This window comes from Pistacia vera, unplaced genomic scaffold (genome assembly GCF_008641045.1).
Source record: "Pistacia vera cultivar Batoury unplaced genomic scaffold, PisVer_v2 Contig6, whole genome shotgun sequence".
NCBI classification, from domain to species: Eukaryota; Viridiplantae; Streptophyta; class Magnoliopsida; order Sapindales; family Anacardiaceae; genus Pistacia; species Pistacia vera.
This window is the reverse complement of record NW_022196445.1, coordinates 949,681-967,578: the sequence shown is the minus strand read 5'-3', so window position 1 is coordinate 967,578 and position 17,898 is coordinate 949,681. Positions and strand designations below refer to the sequence as shown.

Here is a 17,898-nt window from a genome sequence, read left to right as displayed (position 1 = left end):
AAAATAAATCTAGTCAATTATAATTCCGGCAGAATGGCGCAGAAATACATTATAAAGAAACCAAACTTGGCTTAGTTTAATCATTTGCGCCCACTACTAACAAGACGTGTTGTGATAAGAATCGACTCTGGGAGATAGTCTTTTACATGAAGCGATCACTTCTAATAGAAAGTTTAAAATCTTCCTCAATTATACAGTATGAGACGCCAAGACACAGTATATACTTGGAGAAGGGAAACGGCGAAACGTTGTGGTCAGAAATTTTAGATACCATGCTTCACCACGATGATATGTTCACAATTCCTTCTTATTTTATCCTTAAATTTACACTAAACAGCCACACAAGATGAGGTTTTGTACAAGTCTTTAGCTGCAAATCTCGTATCAATCAGATAACAGAGTACTCTAAAACTGGGTAAAATAAAAGGAATTGCATCGTCAGACAACTGGGGAATCATCTTCCAACACGTACAGTTACAGCTTCCTGGTTCTTCATACTATCATATCCAGCAGTCGTTTCACCACCATGACTAGCATTATCTGATGATTCTCCAAGCAACTGCCCTGTTTCTTCCAAATTTGGCTCATCTTTCAGCCTCGGATGCTTTAAAATTATCAGCCCCTCCAGTTCCATGGATGCTTTAAAATTATCAGCCCCTCCAGTTCCATGGTTACTTCCTTCATGGTTGGCCTTTCCTCCCCTTTCACTGTCACACACTGCCTTGCAAGGTTAGCAACTTGATGCCCCATTCGTTACACAATCATCAAAAATCTCTGCCAAGTGGTTTTCTTTCATAGCAGTGACAAAATACATGGCCAGATTTCTTTCATTCTCAGGCCTGTCAAAGGAAAGTGCCTTCTTACCAGTGAGTAGCTCCACAACCACAATTCCAAAGCTATAAACATCGCTTTTCTCGGTTAGTTCGCTTGTGTGCAAGTATTCAGGATCTAAGTAGCCAAGTGTACCTTGCACTATTGTAGATAATCCTTCTTGATCCAGAGGCACCAACCTTGAAACACCAAAATCAGACACTTTGGCAGTATAATGATCGTCTAATAGAATATTTGTGGACTTGATATCTCTATGGATGATTGGTACTGAAGCTGAAGAATGCAAATATGATAGCACTCCTGCAGTTTCTGCAGCTATCCTTAAACGTTTTTCCCTTGGAATGGCAGAAGCTTTGGTTTTATCATGGATGTGATCAAAGAGGGTGCCATTAGTGACAAATTCGTAAACTAGCAATGGAACTTCTGTCTCCAAGCAACAACCTAAAAGCTTTACCACATTCCTGTGATTGATTTGCGAAAGCACGATCACCTCATTAATGAATTGCTCAACTTGACTTTGATCCACTACTTTTGACTAAATTGCAACAACTTTTCCATTTGACAAAATCCCTCTGTAAACTGTACCATATCCCCCACGGCCAACAATTCTGCTTTCATCATAGTCGTCGGTAGCCTTGTCGAGTTCCTCAGCAGTAAAGATTTTTGCAGTTTTTATTGTGGTTCCCTCCTCTCTTCCTCTTGATAGTTGTTGTTGTAACAAAAATCCGCCATTTTTGCGGAAAAACTTCTCTTTGAGTTTGAGGAGCTTCCTTCTCTTGAATCCCCAATACAACCAAGTGCTACCTATTAACAGTACTACAAGGCCTACGCTAACCCCTGCGAGCATGGCATATATATAGAAGCATAAATATATAAGCTGCTCTGTAAACATCTTCAAGCTGATACATAGTTTAGTTATGTGCAAAATTTAGAAAAGGCACAAAACTATATATTCAATAGAATTAAGTTTCCATACTAAATGAATATATATTCTGAAATTTTCATTCTAAAATCTATCAGTTACAATTTTTTCCATGGGTGCCATCAACAGAGGAGCATAAAACATACGAGTATATATATAATTACCTTGTAATAAAGTAAATCATACAAGTATGTATCACATTTGTCAGAGATCAACAAGAGTATAGAGCAACTATATCACTTACCAAAGTGACGGGAATTACTTTTGATTGATCAAGAATGCAACCTTGTCCATCTTTTCTTCCATCCCCATGGTGCCCCTTGGGGCATAAACATGTGTAGTTCCCTTTTTTGTTAACACAGGTTTCTTTGCTTTTATTGAGACTAGGAACCTTACATTCATCGATGTCTGCATAAGAACCAAACTTACTGATAATAATAATAATAATTAGATATAATCAGTTGAAGATAATTAACGAAACTTACCTAGAATCAATCCAGTGAACTTATTCAGGTTACATGTAAGACCATGCAGCAACCAAACAAAAACTGAGTCATATTCCTTTTATATACTGTATGTATATATGAACAAGGGAGAGCATACCTCTGCAACCACCAGGGAGATATGGGTTTCCTTCATAACTATCTAAGCACTCGCAAAGGTACCCAGTTCTGTTTTTAGAATCAATACATCTGCTTTTTCCTTGACATATAACCATTTTTGCTGCTTCGCAGGACTCATTTCCGATTGCCCAATCAAGTACCATAGGAAGTTTCTCCACATTTTCCAGATCTGCAAGTGAAGTTGAAGAAAAAATGACCTTACCCTCTTCAACGATAAATGCATAGCTGCAGGGAAAGAAATATCACTGATTTACAAGACATGTTTGTCATAACAGAGTTAAGATCTTTTGCTGTTTGAATCCCTAAAAATCTATTATCTTATCTTATATATTAATATTATACATTCATTGACATCAATGTTTAATTATTATATTCTTTTTGTTCATACAAATAAATAAAGAAAAGTTCACTTGCAAGTGCTCCCTTTTAGACTTTTCTGCGATCTTGACGCCTCTTAGGACCAAGTCATTAACAGGGTGACTTCAGCCGCTTCCATCAGCTTCTTCTGCTCATAATTCCGCATCAAACCTTTTAAAAATTGCACAGTTGATGATAATTGAGAATCAAAGTTCAGAATATGACCTCACAATTCTAATAGCCAATTCCAATTGGGCAAGTCATGCCGTATGTATTATAAAATGCTTCAGGGAAAACAAAAATAGTAAACTGTATTGAAGAAATTAAATTGCTATAAAATATTTCTTTTCAATATTTTACAATAAGTTCTTTTATCAGTTAACTGTCCCCAGAATTTTGTATCTCATTCATCAGTTTGTTAAAATTGCTGAAAATCATGATTCGCAATCGAATCTTCTCATGTCCAGTTGTTTTTTTTTTTTTAAATTGATCAAAACATATAAAATCTTTTAACACTAAAAACATATGAATCCCTGTTTATTTGCCTGATATATGTCAAAACTTAAAACCTTACTTAAAATCAATTCTTAATTACTCCTTGCGTTCTTTTTATAAATGTCATTTTGAAGTTGAAATTTTTTTTCAAATTAAATAACGTTATCTAGTCTCTTACCTGCATCTCCATTCTCCAGTTCCATGGCCCACATCTCCTCTCTCTCTCTCTCTTTATCTTTTCTCTTCTGCTCATCTCCTCTCTTCCATATTTTCCATGGCCCACATCTCTCTCTCTCTCTCTCTTTATCCTATCTCTTCCCCTTATCTCCTCTCTTCCGCATTTTCCATGGCCCACATCTCCTCTCTCTCTTTATCTTATCTCTTCCCCTCATCTCCTCTCTTCCACATTTTCCATGGCCCACATCTCCTCTCTCTCTTTATCTTATCTCTTCCCCTCATCTCCTCTCTTCCACATTTTCCATGGTCCACATCTCCTCTCTCTCTCTCTCTCTCTCTCTCTCTCTCTCTCTCTTTTACCTTATCTCCTCTCTTCCACATTTTCCATCGCCCACATCTTCTTTCTCTACTTGCCTCCATCTTCTCTCTCCACTTTTTTCTATGTCTGCATAAGAACCAAACTTACTGATAATAATAATAATAATTAGATATAATCAGTTGAAGAATCTTAACGACACTTACCTAGAATCTATCAAGTGAACTTATTCAAGTTACATGTTGTTATGCCTGGGAAAATAAGGGCTGATGGGGGAAAGTCACGTGAAGAGTGACCTGCTCCCGTCAGAGCAACACGCACACGTCAGACCTGCCAAATGATATGGAGCTCACACGTGTTAAATGATAAAAGAACACCTTGGGAAGCCACCTCTCCTCTCTAAGCCTCTTCCACAGGAGACCCTGCTCGTCTACCTGTCCATGTCTCAGTTCGCGGTCAGTGCAGCTTTAATACGGGAAGAGGAAAAGGCTCAATGGCTAGTATATTATGCAATTAAGCGTCTATCGGATGCCGAGATGCGGTATCCGGAGATGGAGCGACTAGCTTTTGCTCTGCTGGTCGCATCCAGAAAGCTGCGACCTTACTTCCATGCCCATACGATCAATGTAATGACAAATTACCCCCTCAGGCAGGTCTTCAGAAAACCAGAGGCCTCGGGTAAACTGCTCAAATGGACCATGGAGTTGAGCCGGTTCGACCTAAAGTATAAGCCCAGGTCGACCATCAAAGGGAAGGCTGTTGCAGACTTCATTTCGGAATTTTCCTATCTCCCAAGCAAGCAGCAGCCTAGCGAAGTCGGGCAAGAAATTATTCAGAACCTGTCGACCTGGAACCTCTACGTCGACGGGTCATCAAACAGGAAAAAAGCTGGTGCGGGTCTTCTCCTCGTGAGCCCCGAGGGGGCTCGAATTCATGGTATTCTCCGGTTCGGGTTTAAGGCGACTAACAATGAGTCCGAATACGAAGCTCTGCTCGCCGGGTTGCGACTCGCCAAAGAAATGGGTGCAGCCGTGATCAGCATTTACAGTGACTCTATGCTGGTCGTCAACCAAGTTTTAGGGGAATACCAAGCCAAGGAAGAGAACATGGTTCGCTACCTGAAAGAGGCTAAGGCCTCTCTGGGGTAGTTTAAGCACTTTGAAATCGTTCAGATCCCCAGAGAGAGCAATTCTATAGCGGACGCCTTGGCAAAGATAGCCTCATCGTTAGATTCTGAGGCTCCTGATAACATTCCTGTTCGTTTCGTCGATGCTCCAACTATCAGCTCGATCGGACAGGCCGTGAATGTGATTCAGCCAGATTCCTGGATGACTCCCATTGTCCAGTACCTCAGGGATGGGACCTTGCCGAGCGACAAAGCCGAGGCAAGGGTTCTGCGAGTAAGGTCTGCTCGTTTCACACTCATCGGGGATCAGCTGTACAGGAGAGGATTCAGTGCCCCTCTCCTCCGATGTGTAACCAGTGAAGAAGCAGACTACATCATGAGGGAAATTCATGAAGGGATCTGCGGTAACCACACAGCAGCTCGATCTCTTGCGAACAAGGTTGTTCGTCAGGGATATTATTGGCCCCGAATCCAAGAAGATGCGCACAACTTTGTCAAGAAGTGCGACAAATGCCAGCGGTTCGCGAACATTCCGCGAGCCCCATCTCACGAGCTGATTACTATGTCTAGCCCCTGGCCATTTTCCATGTGGGGGATCGACCTTATCGGCCCCATGCCAGTTGGAAAGGGAGGGGTCAAGTATGCCGTGGTCGCGGTAGACTATTTCACAAAATGGGTTGAAGCCGAGCCGCTAGCCGCGATCACGACCAGAAAGCTAAAAGACTTCGTTTTCAAGAACATAGTGTGCCGCTACGGAATTCCTCACACCCTCATCTCGGATAATGGAAAGCAATTCGATAATGAGGAGTTCAAGCAGTTCTGCGACGAGCTGGGCATCCATAAAAAATTTGCCTCAGTCGCCAGACCGCAAGCGAATGGCCAAGTTGAAGCAGTCAACAAGACCATCAAGCACACTCTGAAGGCCAAGCTCGGGGCAGCCAAAGGAAATTGGGCAGACGATCTCCCCGAAGTCTTATGGGCATACAGGACAACTCCAAGAACCTCCACCTCGGAAACCCCTTTTTCGCTGGCCTATGGCTGCGAAGCGATGATCCCTGTAGAGGTCGGGACTGGTTCTCTTCGAAGAGACTTGTACAATGAGGTCGAAAACGAAGCCCTTATGAGAGCATGTTTGGATCTGGTCGAAGAGCACCGCAACAAGGCTTCGTTAAGAATAGCAGCCTACCAGCAGCGAGCAAAAAGGTTCTTCGACTCAAAGGTCAAGCGAAGAGACTTCCAGGTCGGAGATCTTGTGCTAAAGGAAGTTCTCCTCGGGACCAGAGAGCCAAGTGCAGGGGTACTAGGGCCTAACTGGGAAGGTTCGTACCGGGTTGACAAAGTGATCAGACCGGGGACTTACCACCTCAAAAGATTGAACGGCTCCAAAGTACCCCGAGCTTGGAATGTCGAGCACCTCCGGCCATACTATCAGTAATCCCGAACTCAGCTCTCAATTTTTGTTAATTTCTTTAAAGTATTACTTTGTTCGCTCGAAACAGTTCGCATGTGTTCTGTTCGCATGTAAGAATTTGTATGCAATTGCTTATGTAAATCACAATTGTAAACTGTACATATATATGAAAAAGCGAACTACAATTGTAAAGAAAATGTCTCCATTTATGTACAAACAAAAAGTCAAAAGACCCGATTACAATGGGGACAGCTCATTACACTAAGACTGGTCGGGGGGATCTTTCGAACCAGAACCCCCTGCCTGGTCGGGTCGTTAGGCGGCCGTGGCTTCCTGATCATCCTCCTCGGCCATGATCCGCAAAGTCGCTTGCCAACCCTCCGGGAGGTCGGACACGTCCAGATCTGGGTTCTTTGCTCGCAGGGAGTAAATAGACCCGATTGCCCAGTCTACGGCCTTTTCTTCCAGCTCCTCTGACTGATTCTGCATTTCTTCAGTCAGGGAAGTGATTCTCTCCTGACTCTCCTGGAGTTCGGCCTCAAGAGCTCGCCTTTCCTGTTCGGAGGCCTCCCTATCTTGTTCAGCTCGTTGAGCCCGTGCGAAGGTCGCCTGGATCTCCTGATCCCTCTCTCCGACCTCTTTAGAGAGCCTGGCGGCTGTCCTTTGGAGTTCCTTAACCTCCTCCGCACGTCGATCGAGCTCCGTCTTTTGGAAGTCCACTGTTCGTAAAGCAGCGTCCTTTTGGTTCAGATACCTGTTCGCCGCTTCGAATGCCTGTGTTCTTTCCGCTTCGACGGACTCCAAGCTCTGCTTCAACTTCGCGACCTCCTCCTCCAGGTCGCTTGTCCCTTTTGCGGCCCCCAGCCGCGTCTTTTCCATGGACATCCTCATCGCAAGCAACGCCTGCGAGCAAGATATGAGTTAGAAATAAATCAGAATGAAGTTTCAAACACAGCTCGTTTACCTTGCTCAGATGCTGGAACGACGTGGTCATCAGGTCGTCGCCCGTGTCAGCAAACTCGTCGTATGACTTCGATAGCTTGCACTCGAGCAGGCCATAGACTATCGGCTGCAGGTGCTCTGGCAGACTCCCTAATGAGTCTAGAACTGGTGCGTCCTTCGCCTTGTCGGCAACGACCGCCTCGCTCACGGGCTCCATGCCCGACCTCCTGGATTCCTGGCGCGTCCTCAGAGGCTCATCCTCGGATTCGGTCTCAGACTCTTCGGCCTGGACCTGTTTCCTCTTCTTGGACCTTTGGGCCGGAGCCTTCCGCCTTGGGCGAACAGATGGTGCCTGAGCGACCTGTTCTGTCCTGGTAGCTTCTTGCACAGGACGGGGCTGCGAAGGTGCAGCAGCTCGCAACGACTGTGCCGAAATAGGACAGGCAGCTTCGGCCGCCCTCTCTCTCCTCGATCGAGGGAAGACGAATGGTGCTCGGCGAGGCTGCCCGGACTCCTTTGGGGGCATGGTTTCTGCATTTAAGTTCGTTAGTAAGCAAATTTATTCTACGACCAGAAAGGAACTAGTATAACTTACCTTCTGGGGGTTCTAACGACGCCTTGTCGCTGAAAAAACCGTACTTCCGCAAGTTCGCGGTTGTCACAAGCTTCCTCGCGTCCCGGCTCTCCTCGTCCAATACTCCGAAAGATACGAGCCTATCTGGATCGGCGAGTAGCGCTTGTTCGGCCGTTCTGTTAACTGCAAAAGAAAACAGGTCGTTATTATGGATCAGGCGAGCAGATAATGAACCCAGCGAAGAAAAACCTACTTGGATCCTGAAAGCGGCAGTAGCCGTCATAAAAGAAGAAGAAAAACTTTGACTCGTAGGCCCCTGCATTGCTGGGATAGCTATGTATCCCCGCGGCAATGGTAGGTCGCCGAGACAAATAATACGAGTCCTTGTCCCTACTCTTCTTTAGGTAGTAGGCGACGCCGAGCTCCACCGCCGTTGGCTCTCCTAAGCCGTTCTCGCAGCACGCGATGTACATCGCGACAGCGATGACGTACACGTTTGGCGTCAGCTGCATCGGTGCGATCCCGAAATGATCCAGGACCGACCTAATGAAAGGATGGAAGGGAATCCTCCCTCCACCCTTGAAGATCTCTTTAGAGATCGCGGCAAGGCCATCGGCCGGGCACCGTGACGACCTGGTGTGGTTGAGGAACACCTCCGCGCGGATGTCAAACTGCCTCTTTATTCTATTATATTCCTCAGAGGTGAGAACCGAGTAAACATCGAGGGCTGCGTCCTCGGGAACTTCCCGCGAGGACGAGCTGGCTCCTTCCTCGGGTCTGGATGTTGACGGTTCCATTCCAGTCTACAACATCGACAGACACGGTCATTTAGGCCTTCGTGCTTGTCCCGTGCGGCGGCAGGGGACAAATTCTTAAAACCTAACAGTAACTTAAGCCGCCATCCACGGCTCGAATCCAATGACGACGTCACGTCTCTGGTGAAACACCGGGAGACCCAACGCCATGGCCCAACCAAACCAATGCAAAATAAAAAAAGGGAAAAGAGAATCTTACTCTCTGGGATGCGAAGCTGAGGCTGAAACTCGTTTCAGTTGCCTGAGAAGCGCCGATCGGAAAAGAATGATTTTTGGTTTGCGAAGGTTTGTCACTCGAAGCAAAAGAAAATTCGGTGACCTCATCTGAAAAATGCAAGTTTTTATATAGATTGCGAATCAACGGTTACCACCCCTCAGAACCGAAACGACAGCCCTCTCTCTCTCCCCGCATTAAATGCGCCTCACGTCGCATTAAATGCTGTGATAAGAGTCGTCGTTTCGAATGCGTTACACAACCAATGCTGTCAAAATGGCGTCGGGTCAGCACACAACGCATTTAATGTGTCTGACAAACGCTTTAACGCGTGCAGAGCGCCTGACAGCGCAGAACCAGGTTCATTGAATCTCTAAGGTACAGAAAGGAGCGTCCATCAGATCCAGGTCGCTAGGATGAAGATTGTCAGGTCGCTTAGGCAAGGAATTGTGCGAGATCGTGTTCGCCAAGAGTCTTGTGCCGAGCTCATCCTACTCAGGTCGGAGCGACTAGAATCTCCGATGTGACTTAGTTTCCAAGATTCAATCCTCAAACCTTAAAAACTAGGGGGCTTCTGTTATGCCTGGGAAAATAAGGGCTGACGTGGGAAAGTCATGTGAAGAGTGACCTGCTCCCGTCAGAGCAACACGCACACGTCAGACCTGCCAAATGATATGGAGCTCACACGTGTCCCTTTCCCCTGCAATAAATCGTGCGAAATCAGCTTGGGAAGAGAGAAATGGGACATAAAGCCGGATTATATCCTGAAAAATCACACCAACCCATGGATTTAATTATGATTACACGCTTCAGTTTGATATAAAATGAAGAAGACCCCTTCATTATGGGGATTCGGCCATTTTTACAAAAAAACTCTCTCTCCCGTAAACACATTTACTTTTCATAACTCCTCTGTAAGTCAGTCCGCTTTGCGACCTAACCTACACTAATATCAATACAAATCAGTGGACATAGGACTTGCTACCTTAGCATCCGAACCACTTTAAAAGCTTCTTTTGCATTTATTTCATTTCATATGTTCATTATCACGTGTGTTTATTCACCAATCAGCAATACGCACGTGACAATTAGTTGATGCCAAAAACCAGCATCAACACATGTAAGACCATGCAGCAACCAAACAAAAACTGAGTCATATTCCTTTTATATACTGTATCTATATATGAACAAAGAAGAGCATACCTCTGCAACCACTAGGGAGATATGGTTTCCTTCATAACAATCTAAGCACTCGCAAAGGTACCCAGTTCTGCTTTTAGAATCAATACATCCGCTTTTTCCTTGACATATAACCATTTTTGCTGCTTCGCAGGACTCATTTCCGATTGCCCAATCAAGTACCATAGGAAGTTTCTCCACATTTTCCAGATCTGCAAGTGAATTTGGAGAAAAAAATGAACTTACCCTCTTCAACGATAAATGCATAGTTGCAGGGATTAAATTCCCTTACTTTTTTATGCTGATTGATACTTTCCACCGTTATATCATTATCTGTTACTCCTTCAAGGATAGATGTCTGGCAACATCCTATGCCGGAACATGTGCTATTAGTTACATACACTATGCTTTCACACACGGAGATGCAACCAACAATGTACTCCAAAGAATATGCTTACTAAAGCTGCCTGACCTGCGCCACTACACACTAGCTAGTCAATGGTCATTGCAATAATTGAACTCTTTAGGCGAAAACTCCAATGAATATGCTTACTAGAGATACTCGCGTCACTACACATAGCTAGTCAATAGTCACTGGGTCACACAGACTTTGGGTTTGTTCGTCCTCAACTTAACTAGCAATCAAAACTCCGAAGTATTGTTTACTTTAATCAACTCCAAAGTGTTGACAAAAATATCAAAAATAAATGGATCGAGATTAACTAGCTAGTGCCATCTGTAGGTTTTTCCAGGTTCAAAAGCTAAGAGAAAGAAGGATTTTCATGCATGAGAGAGAGCTAAAATAATCAAAGTGAAACTGATGCAAAAACAGGCTGTATTTTCCATTTACAAACTGAGAGATATATGCACCTAATACAACACTGTTACAACTACTTTCCAGTATAAATAAACTTTAAATATACTACAATTTGAACCACCCTTAACAAACACATATTTCACTAAGATTTTGTGGCTTAATCACCGGCTGTCTTCACCTAAAACATCATTCAAATAACTTCCAAAAAGGATGGGAACTGCACATGACAGACAGCCCTTTTAATTCAAAAACCTGGCGCCAAACTTTCAAACCAACCATGCAAAATGATTTCCAGCAAAATATCATTTACTTCAACACTCCTCCTTGATATTTTTGCTGGAAACTCCAAGTCTGAATCTTAATCCTTCAAACTTGGATCTGCGTAAAGGTTTGGCCATTATATCAGCCACTTGCTTCTCTCCCTTGCAGTGAATCAGCTTTACCTCACCATTTTGCTCTGCCTCTCTCACTACATGATATTTGATTCTGATATGCTTTGTGCGACCATGGAGTACTGGATTCTTGGACATAGCAATTGCCGATTGATTGTCACAATGCAGCACATTTCCTTGAGTCTGTTCCAGCCTTAAATCTTTCAAAAATTTTCTCAGCCAAACCAACTGGTTGACTGCAGCAGCAGCAACAACATATTCAGCTTCAGCCGTTGATTGTGCTACCACCTCTTGTTTTTTTGAATTCCAGCTTATAGCACCTGCATTCACAAAGAAAATATATCCAGAGGTGCTTTTCATATCATCCAAGGAACTACCCTAATCACTATCAGTGAATCCATGCAAACTGAAATTTTCAGCTTCCTTAAACCATATTCCCAACTCTGGACATCCTCTAATGTACCTGAGGACTCTTTTTGCTGCTTGCAAATGCAGCTCACTTGGTTCATTTATGAACCTAGAGAGTAAGCTTGGTGCATACATAATGTCCGGCCTTGTTGCAGTTAAGTATACCAAGCACCCAACTATGCTTCTATACTTAGTTTCATCAACCTTAGCATCACCATCATTTTTACACAACTTCAAATTTTGCATCAGAGGTGTGTTGACAGGTTTACAGTTTTCCATTGCAAATTTCTTTAGTAGTTCATTAGCATACTTTTCTTGGGAGATGAATATGCCATTAGAGGACTGCCACACTTCCATTCCCAAAAAGAAACTCATCTCCCCTAAATCAGTCATCTCAAATTCCTTGTACAGCTCTTTCTTGAAATCCAATAGCCTAGTGGAGTCAGTCCCTGTCACCAGAAGGTCATCAACATGCAAGGATACAAATATCCTTCCATCATCAACCTCTCTAACATATAGGGTGTGCTCATTTGGACTTCTTTCAAACCCCAAACTCATCAAGAACTCATTGCTGTACTAGGCCCTAGGGGCCTGTTTTAATCCATAAAGAGCCTTCCTAAGGAGATACACCTTATCCTCTTGCCCTTCAACCGTATACCCTTCAGGTTGCTCCACAAAGATCTCTTCATTAAGCCACCCATTCAAGAAAGCAGATTTCACATCCATTTGGAAGACTTTCCACTTGAAATAGGCTGCAATTACAAGAAGAATTCTGATGGTGTCATGCCTTGCAATTGGTGCAAAGGTGTCAGTAAAGTCCACCCCAAACTGTTGTGCATAACCCTTCACTACAAGCCTTGCTTTGTGTTTGTTAACTGAACCATCAGGATTCAGTTTCTTCTTATAAATCCATTTCACCTGAATGATCTTTCTGCCGACGGGTCTAGTTACAAGTTCCCAGGTTGCATTCTTCTCAATCATGTCAAGTTCTTCTTCCATTGCTGTCTTCCACTCTTTAACTTTGGCTGTTTCAGCATAACATGTTGGTTCCATTAAGGCCAAGTTGCATCTATCATAAATTTCAGCCAAAGGTCTAGTTTCCCTGACTGGAGAATCAACTTCAGAATCAGAACTGAAATCTGAAGCATCCTGATTAGCTATCAAGTCTCCTCCTTGTTCCTGCATATTACTCCCTTCAATTTCATTTCTGTCCCAGTTCCACAGCCCCTCTTCATTTACTTTTACATCTCGATTAACCAGGAATTTTTTGGTCTTAGGATTGTAAATCCTATATGCTTTGGATAAGCTGTTATATCCAACAAAAATTCCAGTTTCAGCCTTCTCATCCAGCTTACTCCTCTTGTTGGCTGGAATGTGAGCATAACAAATGCTTCCAAATATTTTGAGGTGCTTGATGCTTGGCTTTACTCCATACCAAGCCTCAAATGGTGTTTTGTTATCTAAGGCTTTAGTTGGCAGCCTGTTGAGAAGGTAGACTGTTGTATTCACAGCTTCAGCCCAGAAAAATTTTGGCAGTTTTTTCTCAAACAGCATACATCTTGCCATTTCCATTACGGTTTTGTTTTTCCTTTCACTCACACCATTTTGTTGTGGTGTGTAAGGAGTGCTCAGCTGATGCTTTATTCCAGACCCTGCACACAATTCTTGAAATTGGTTTGAGGTATACTCTGAACCATTGTCACTCTGGATGGTTTTCAAACTCAAACCAGTTTCATTCTCCACCATTTGCTTAAACCCCTTAAACATTGCAACCACCTCACCTTTTTGTTTCAGGAAGTAAGCCCAACACAACCTAGTAAAGTCGTCTATAAATAGCAGAAAATACCTGCTACCATTCAGAGAGGGCACCTACATTGGACCACACACATCTGTGTGTATAAGCTGAAGCTTTTCAACAGCTCTCCAGGATTGATTTGCTGGAAATGGTTGCCTACTGATTGTCCCCAGTTGGCAAACTTGACATACCTCTTCCTTCTCCTCAATTTCGGACATACATTGAACAAGTTCTCTCCTCTTCATTTCCTTAATACCTGTATAATGAAAGTGCCCAAGTCTTTTGTGTCAAACTTCAGTTTCAACACATTTTGTAGACAAAACATGTAAAGCTAAGTTTTTCCATTCAGTTGGAAAACTTTTTCCTAGCATTCTCACATTCATCAAGTCATTCCCTAAGTTGTTTACAACAATGCAATACATATTTTGAAAATGTAAGGAGTAGTTCTTTTCAAGCATTTGACCCACACTCAGCAAGTTTTGGTTGATTTCGGGTACATAAAGAACATGTGCAATATATTTAGAGCCTAATGAAGTTGGGACAGCAACCTTACCTCTTCCTTTGACTTCCACAAACTCTACATTGCCAATCTTGACTTTGGAGTGAAAAAGCCTATCAATGCTGACAAAACTTGACAGATTTGGAGTCATGTGGTTTGTACAACCACTATCAATCAGCCATACATCATCACACATGTTGTGGTTTGTGCATGAAGCCATGAAGAGTTGTTCTGCTTCTAGATTTGCTTGCTGGACCTCCACCACTGTAGCCTGCTGCTACTGCTGATTTCCTTTGCTTTCACACACTTTTTCTATGTGTCCATATTGCTTGCATGACCTGCATTGTATGCCAGGTCTGAACCAACACTTATATTCTGGATGGTTCTTCTTTTTGCAATGCACACATGGAGGAAATGATCTTGGTCCACCACGTTTCCATCCTTGATTGTTGCTCTTCTCTTTTCCTTTCTTTTCACCACCATATTTCTTGTCTTCCCTTCCTTGTACTCTTCCTTTCTGTCCTACAAACATGGCTGCCTCAATTGAGTCTTCTTGCTTCAGCTGCCTCCTTGTTCCTAGGCTTGAAGTGAATGAACCAGCTCAGCCAAGCTGATTCTGGACAGATCTTTAGAGTCTTCTAGGGACGAAATTTTTGCTTCAAACCTCTCAGGTAAGCTGACCAGGACCTTCTCCACTACCTTCTGGTTGGTTAGTTCTTCCCTTAACAGTTTGATTTTTTTCACCACAGCCATAAGTCTGTCCATATATTCCTTCACAGATTCTGTCTCCTGCATCTTGAGTACTTCAAATTCCCTTCTCAAGTTTAGAACTTGCATATTTCTTGTCTGGTTACTCCCTCCAAACTCCTCCTTGAGAGTGTCTCAGGCTTGTTTAGGGGTCTCACATGCCATGATCTTGGAGAAGACCTGATCTGTCACGGCTAAATGTATGCAAGACAATGCTTTTGGAGCTTTGTCTGCTTCTTCTTCATGAACTCTCATCTAGTTCAGCGTCGGGTTGGGTCCAAGTTGGAGAACTTGCTTCTCCTCTTCCACATATTGCCACAAACCATGGCCTTTCAGGTATGTTTTCATCTTGACAGCCCAAACATGGTACTGATCACCATTGAAAATTGGAGCAGAGATTGGAGCAGAACTGGATGCCATGGAGAAGCCTTTTTGAGTTAGTATTCTGGTCCTGAAAGATCAAAGAAGCTCTGATACCAATTGTAGGTTTTTCAAGGTTCAGAAGCTAAGAGAAAGAAGGATTTTCGTGCATGAGAGAGAGCTAAAACAATCAAAGTGAAACTGGTGCAAAAACAGGCTGTATTTTCCATTTACAAACTGAGAGAGATATATGCACCTAATACAACACTGTTACAACTACTTTCCAGTATAAATAAACTTTAAATATACTACAATTTGAACCACCCTTAACAAACACATATTTCACTAAGATTTTGTGGCTTAATCACCGGCTGTCTTCACCTGAAACATCACTCAAATACACTTCCAAAATGGACAGGAACTGCACTTGGCAGACAGCCTCTTTTGGTTCAAAAAACTGGCGCCAAACTTTCAAACCAGCCATGCAAAATGATTTCCAGCAAAATATCATTTACTTCAACACCATCACTGATTTACAAGACATGTTTGTCATAACAGAGTTAAGATCTTTTGCTGTTTGAATCCCTAAAAATCTATTATCTTATCTTATATATATTATACATTCATTGACGTCAATGTTTAATTATTATATTCTTTTTGTTCATACAAATAACTAAAGAAAAGCTTATTCCATTAATTCGTCATACATAAAAAAGAGTGAACCTCTCAGGCAATGAATTAGCATGTTTCTCATGTACCCTTTGTTGATATGTGTTGCAAGAATAATAGTCACTGGATCACACAGACTTCGGGTTTGTTCGTCGTCAACTTAACTAGCAATCACAAAAGGGTTTTGTTTTTAGAATACTTAAAAACGGCTTCATACGTACTCTATGAGAAGGGTTGTCTTGTTTACATAAAACACCATAATTCTAACCTGCAAAGTGACAATGCGATTCTGGTGATCATCTTCTCATCCATCTTATTATATCTGAGTCTAAAACACAGGAGATCTAAGACAAATTTGGGATATTAGTTTATAGAGGTGAATAGTTTTAATATAATTAAATTTGTAAGATTAAAAAAAGAAAAAGAATTAGATGGTTTTTATTTTATATCTTCACATGAAAAAAGAGAGAAGGATTATGAATTCTTGAATCCCGCACCACTAGGTTCCCTACACGTGAATCTCGTGCGAATAAATAATTATCGGACCTCTCAATACACTATAAAAATTTAGAGTAATGTTACCGTCACCAAAATAGTGCATCGAATGACGTAACAAAATCTTGACCGTTGATTAATATTAAGTTATAATTAATCGATGGTTAAGATTATGTCACGTCATTCGATGCATAAAATCGATACACTACTTTCGGTGTCTCTATTATTTTCTAAAAATTTATAATACCATGAAAGCATCACATCATCAATACCATCAACTAATAAATTTATCATATTTTATAATTTTTTCTGTTATCTGTCTTTATATTGATTGTGTGCAAAGGTGGAACAAATGGGCTGGGTTAGGCGGGTCAACCCTAACCCAGCCCGTAATGAAGAGGGTCCGGGTTGAGCCCAACCCGCTAGCAACCCGCAGGCGGGCCGGGTTGCAAAATGGCAACCCGGTGGCCCGCGGGTTGCTATTTTGTCTTCTCTGCTGGAGGACCGCCAACCCGCCGGGTTGGCTGTTACACCAACGGCCAACCCGTCGGGTTGAGTTGGCCGAAAAATAAATTAAAAAAAATTTAAAATTAATTTATTTTTTCAAATTACCCTTTTACCCTTGAAATATAGCCGTTGGAGGGGTCTTTTTCGTCATTTTCTTTCCCCATTTTTTTCTATAAATTGGCACTAAACTCTCATATTTTTCTCACAACTCAAATTCTTTCATTCTCTCATATTCTCTATTCTCTAATCTCTATTCTCTCAATTATTCATTTATTCTCTTAATCTTTTTGTTATCAATTTGCTCTTATTTTAATTTTTATTAGTTTTTGCAATTTTCAATTCATATTTCCAATTTTCCAAATTCCAATTTCCATAAATCCATATTCCAATTCTCTTTCTTTAATTTTTATTTCTTCTACATCAATTTTTTTTTCAACTACAATGGATAGATATTTCTCTCCCATCAATTTCAATGATGAAGAAAACTACTATCCTAGTCCTAGTCCCGCTGATTTTACTATGAATGCAGGAGATTCAAATAGTCCCGCTGTCCCAATCCCAGTCTCAGAATCCGATACACCTCAAAATATGACCTCGATTCCAACAGCTCCTGGTGGTTCTAGAAGTCGTCCTCGTAATCGTCGTCCTCGTCCAACTCCATCTCAAGTTGAGGCGGGTTCATCAACTGCCGTCGAAACCGAAGACAGGCACACATCAGACGTTTGGGCGCATTTCGACAAGTTTTACGAGACAGAAAATGTCGTTCAAGTCAAGAAAGCAAGATGCAAATATTGTGGGAATGTTTATAAAGCTGATTCAGGTAATGGTACTAGTACTTTAAAAAGGCATGCTAATAAACATATTAATCAACATAGAAATAGAGAAAGCAATCAAACTCAAATAACTAATGTGGGTACTACTTGGCGTTATAATTCTGATATATATAGGAAACAGTTAGCTTTATATATTGCTGTAGCTGATCAACCTATTAATATGGCAGAAGATAAATATTTTGAAAGATTTGTTCAAAATTCATTTTTTCCAGGATTTAAAAGTTATTCTAAAACTGCAACTAGGAATGATTTAATAAAATTGTTTAGAAAAATGAAATTAGAATTAAAAAATAAATTTCATACTTGTCATATTAGTGTGGCTCTAACTGCCGATATTTAGAGTGGTAGAGCTAAACAAGATTATATTTGTGTGACTAGTCATTATTTTGATAAT

The 17,898-nt window shown here is 41.9% G+C and overlaps 2 protein-coding genes across 2 annotated transcripts; both read right to left on the bottom strand.

Annotated features, from left to right (window-relative positions):
* Nucleotides 1-419: 419 nt before the first annotated feature.
* Nucleotides 420-3,431, bottom strand: LOC116110237 (wall-associated receptor kinase 5-like). The gene is given in 7 exon segments (XM_031396447.1): nt 420-596; nt 632-745; nt 747-1,723; nt 1,998-2,161; nt 2,357-2,601; nt 2,838-2,904; nt 3,407-3,431. Coding segments are annotated over 7 exon segments (1,734 nt in total). The 3' UTR covers nt 420-454.
* Nucleotides 3,432-8,784: 5,353 nt separating this feature from the next.
* On the bottom strand, nt 8,785-12,157 carry LOC116110236 (uncharacterized mitochondrial protein AtMg00810-like). Its single transcript, XM_031396446.1, has 5 exons — nt 11,599-12,157; nt 11,243-11,511; nt 10,965-10,977; nt 10,007-10,194; nt 8,785-8,913 (listed from the first exon to the last, which is right to left on the bottom strand). The coding sequence occupies exons 1-5, from the start codon at nt 12,155-12,157 to the stop codon at nt 8,785-8,787; spliced, it is 1,158 nt and encodes a 385-aa protein (XP_031252306.1).
* Nucleotides 12,158-17,898: the final 5,741 nt, after the last annotated feature.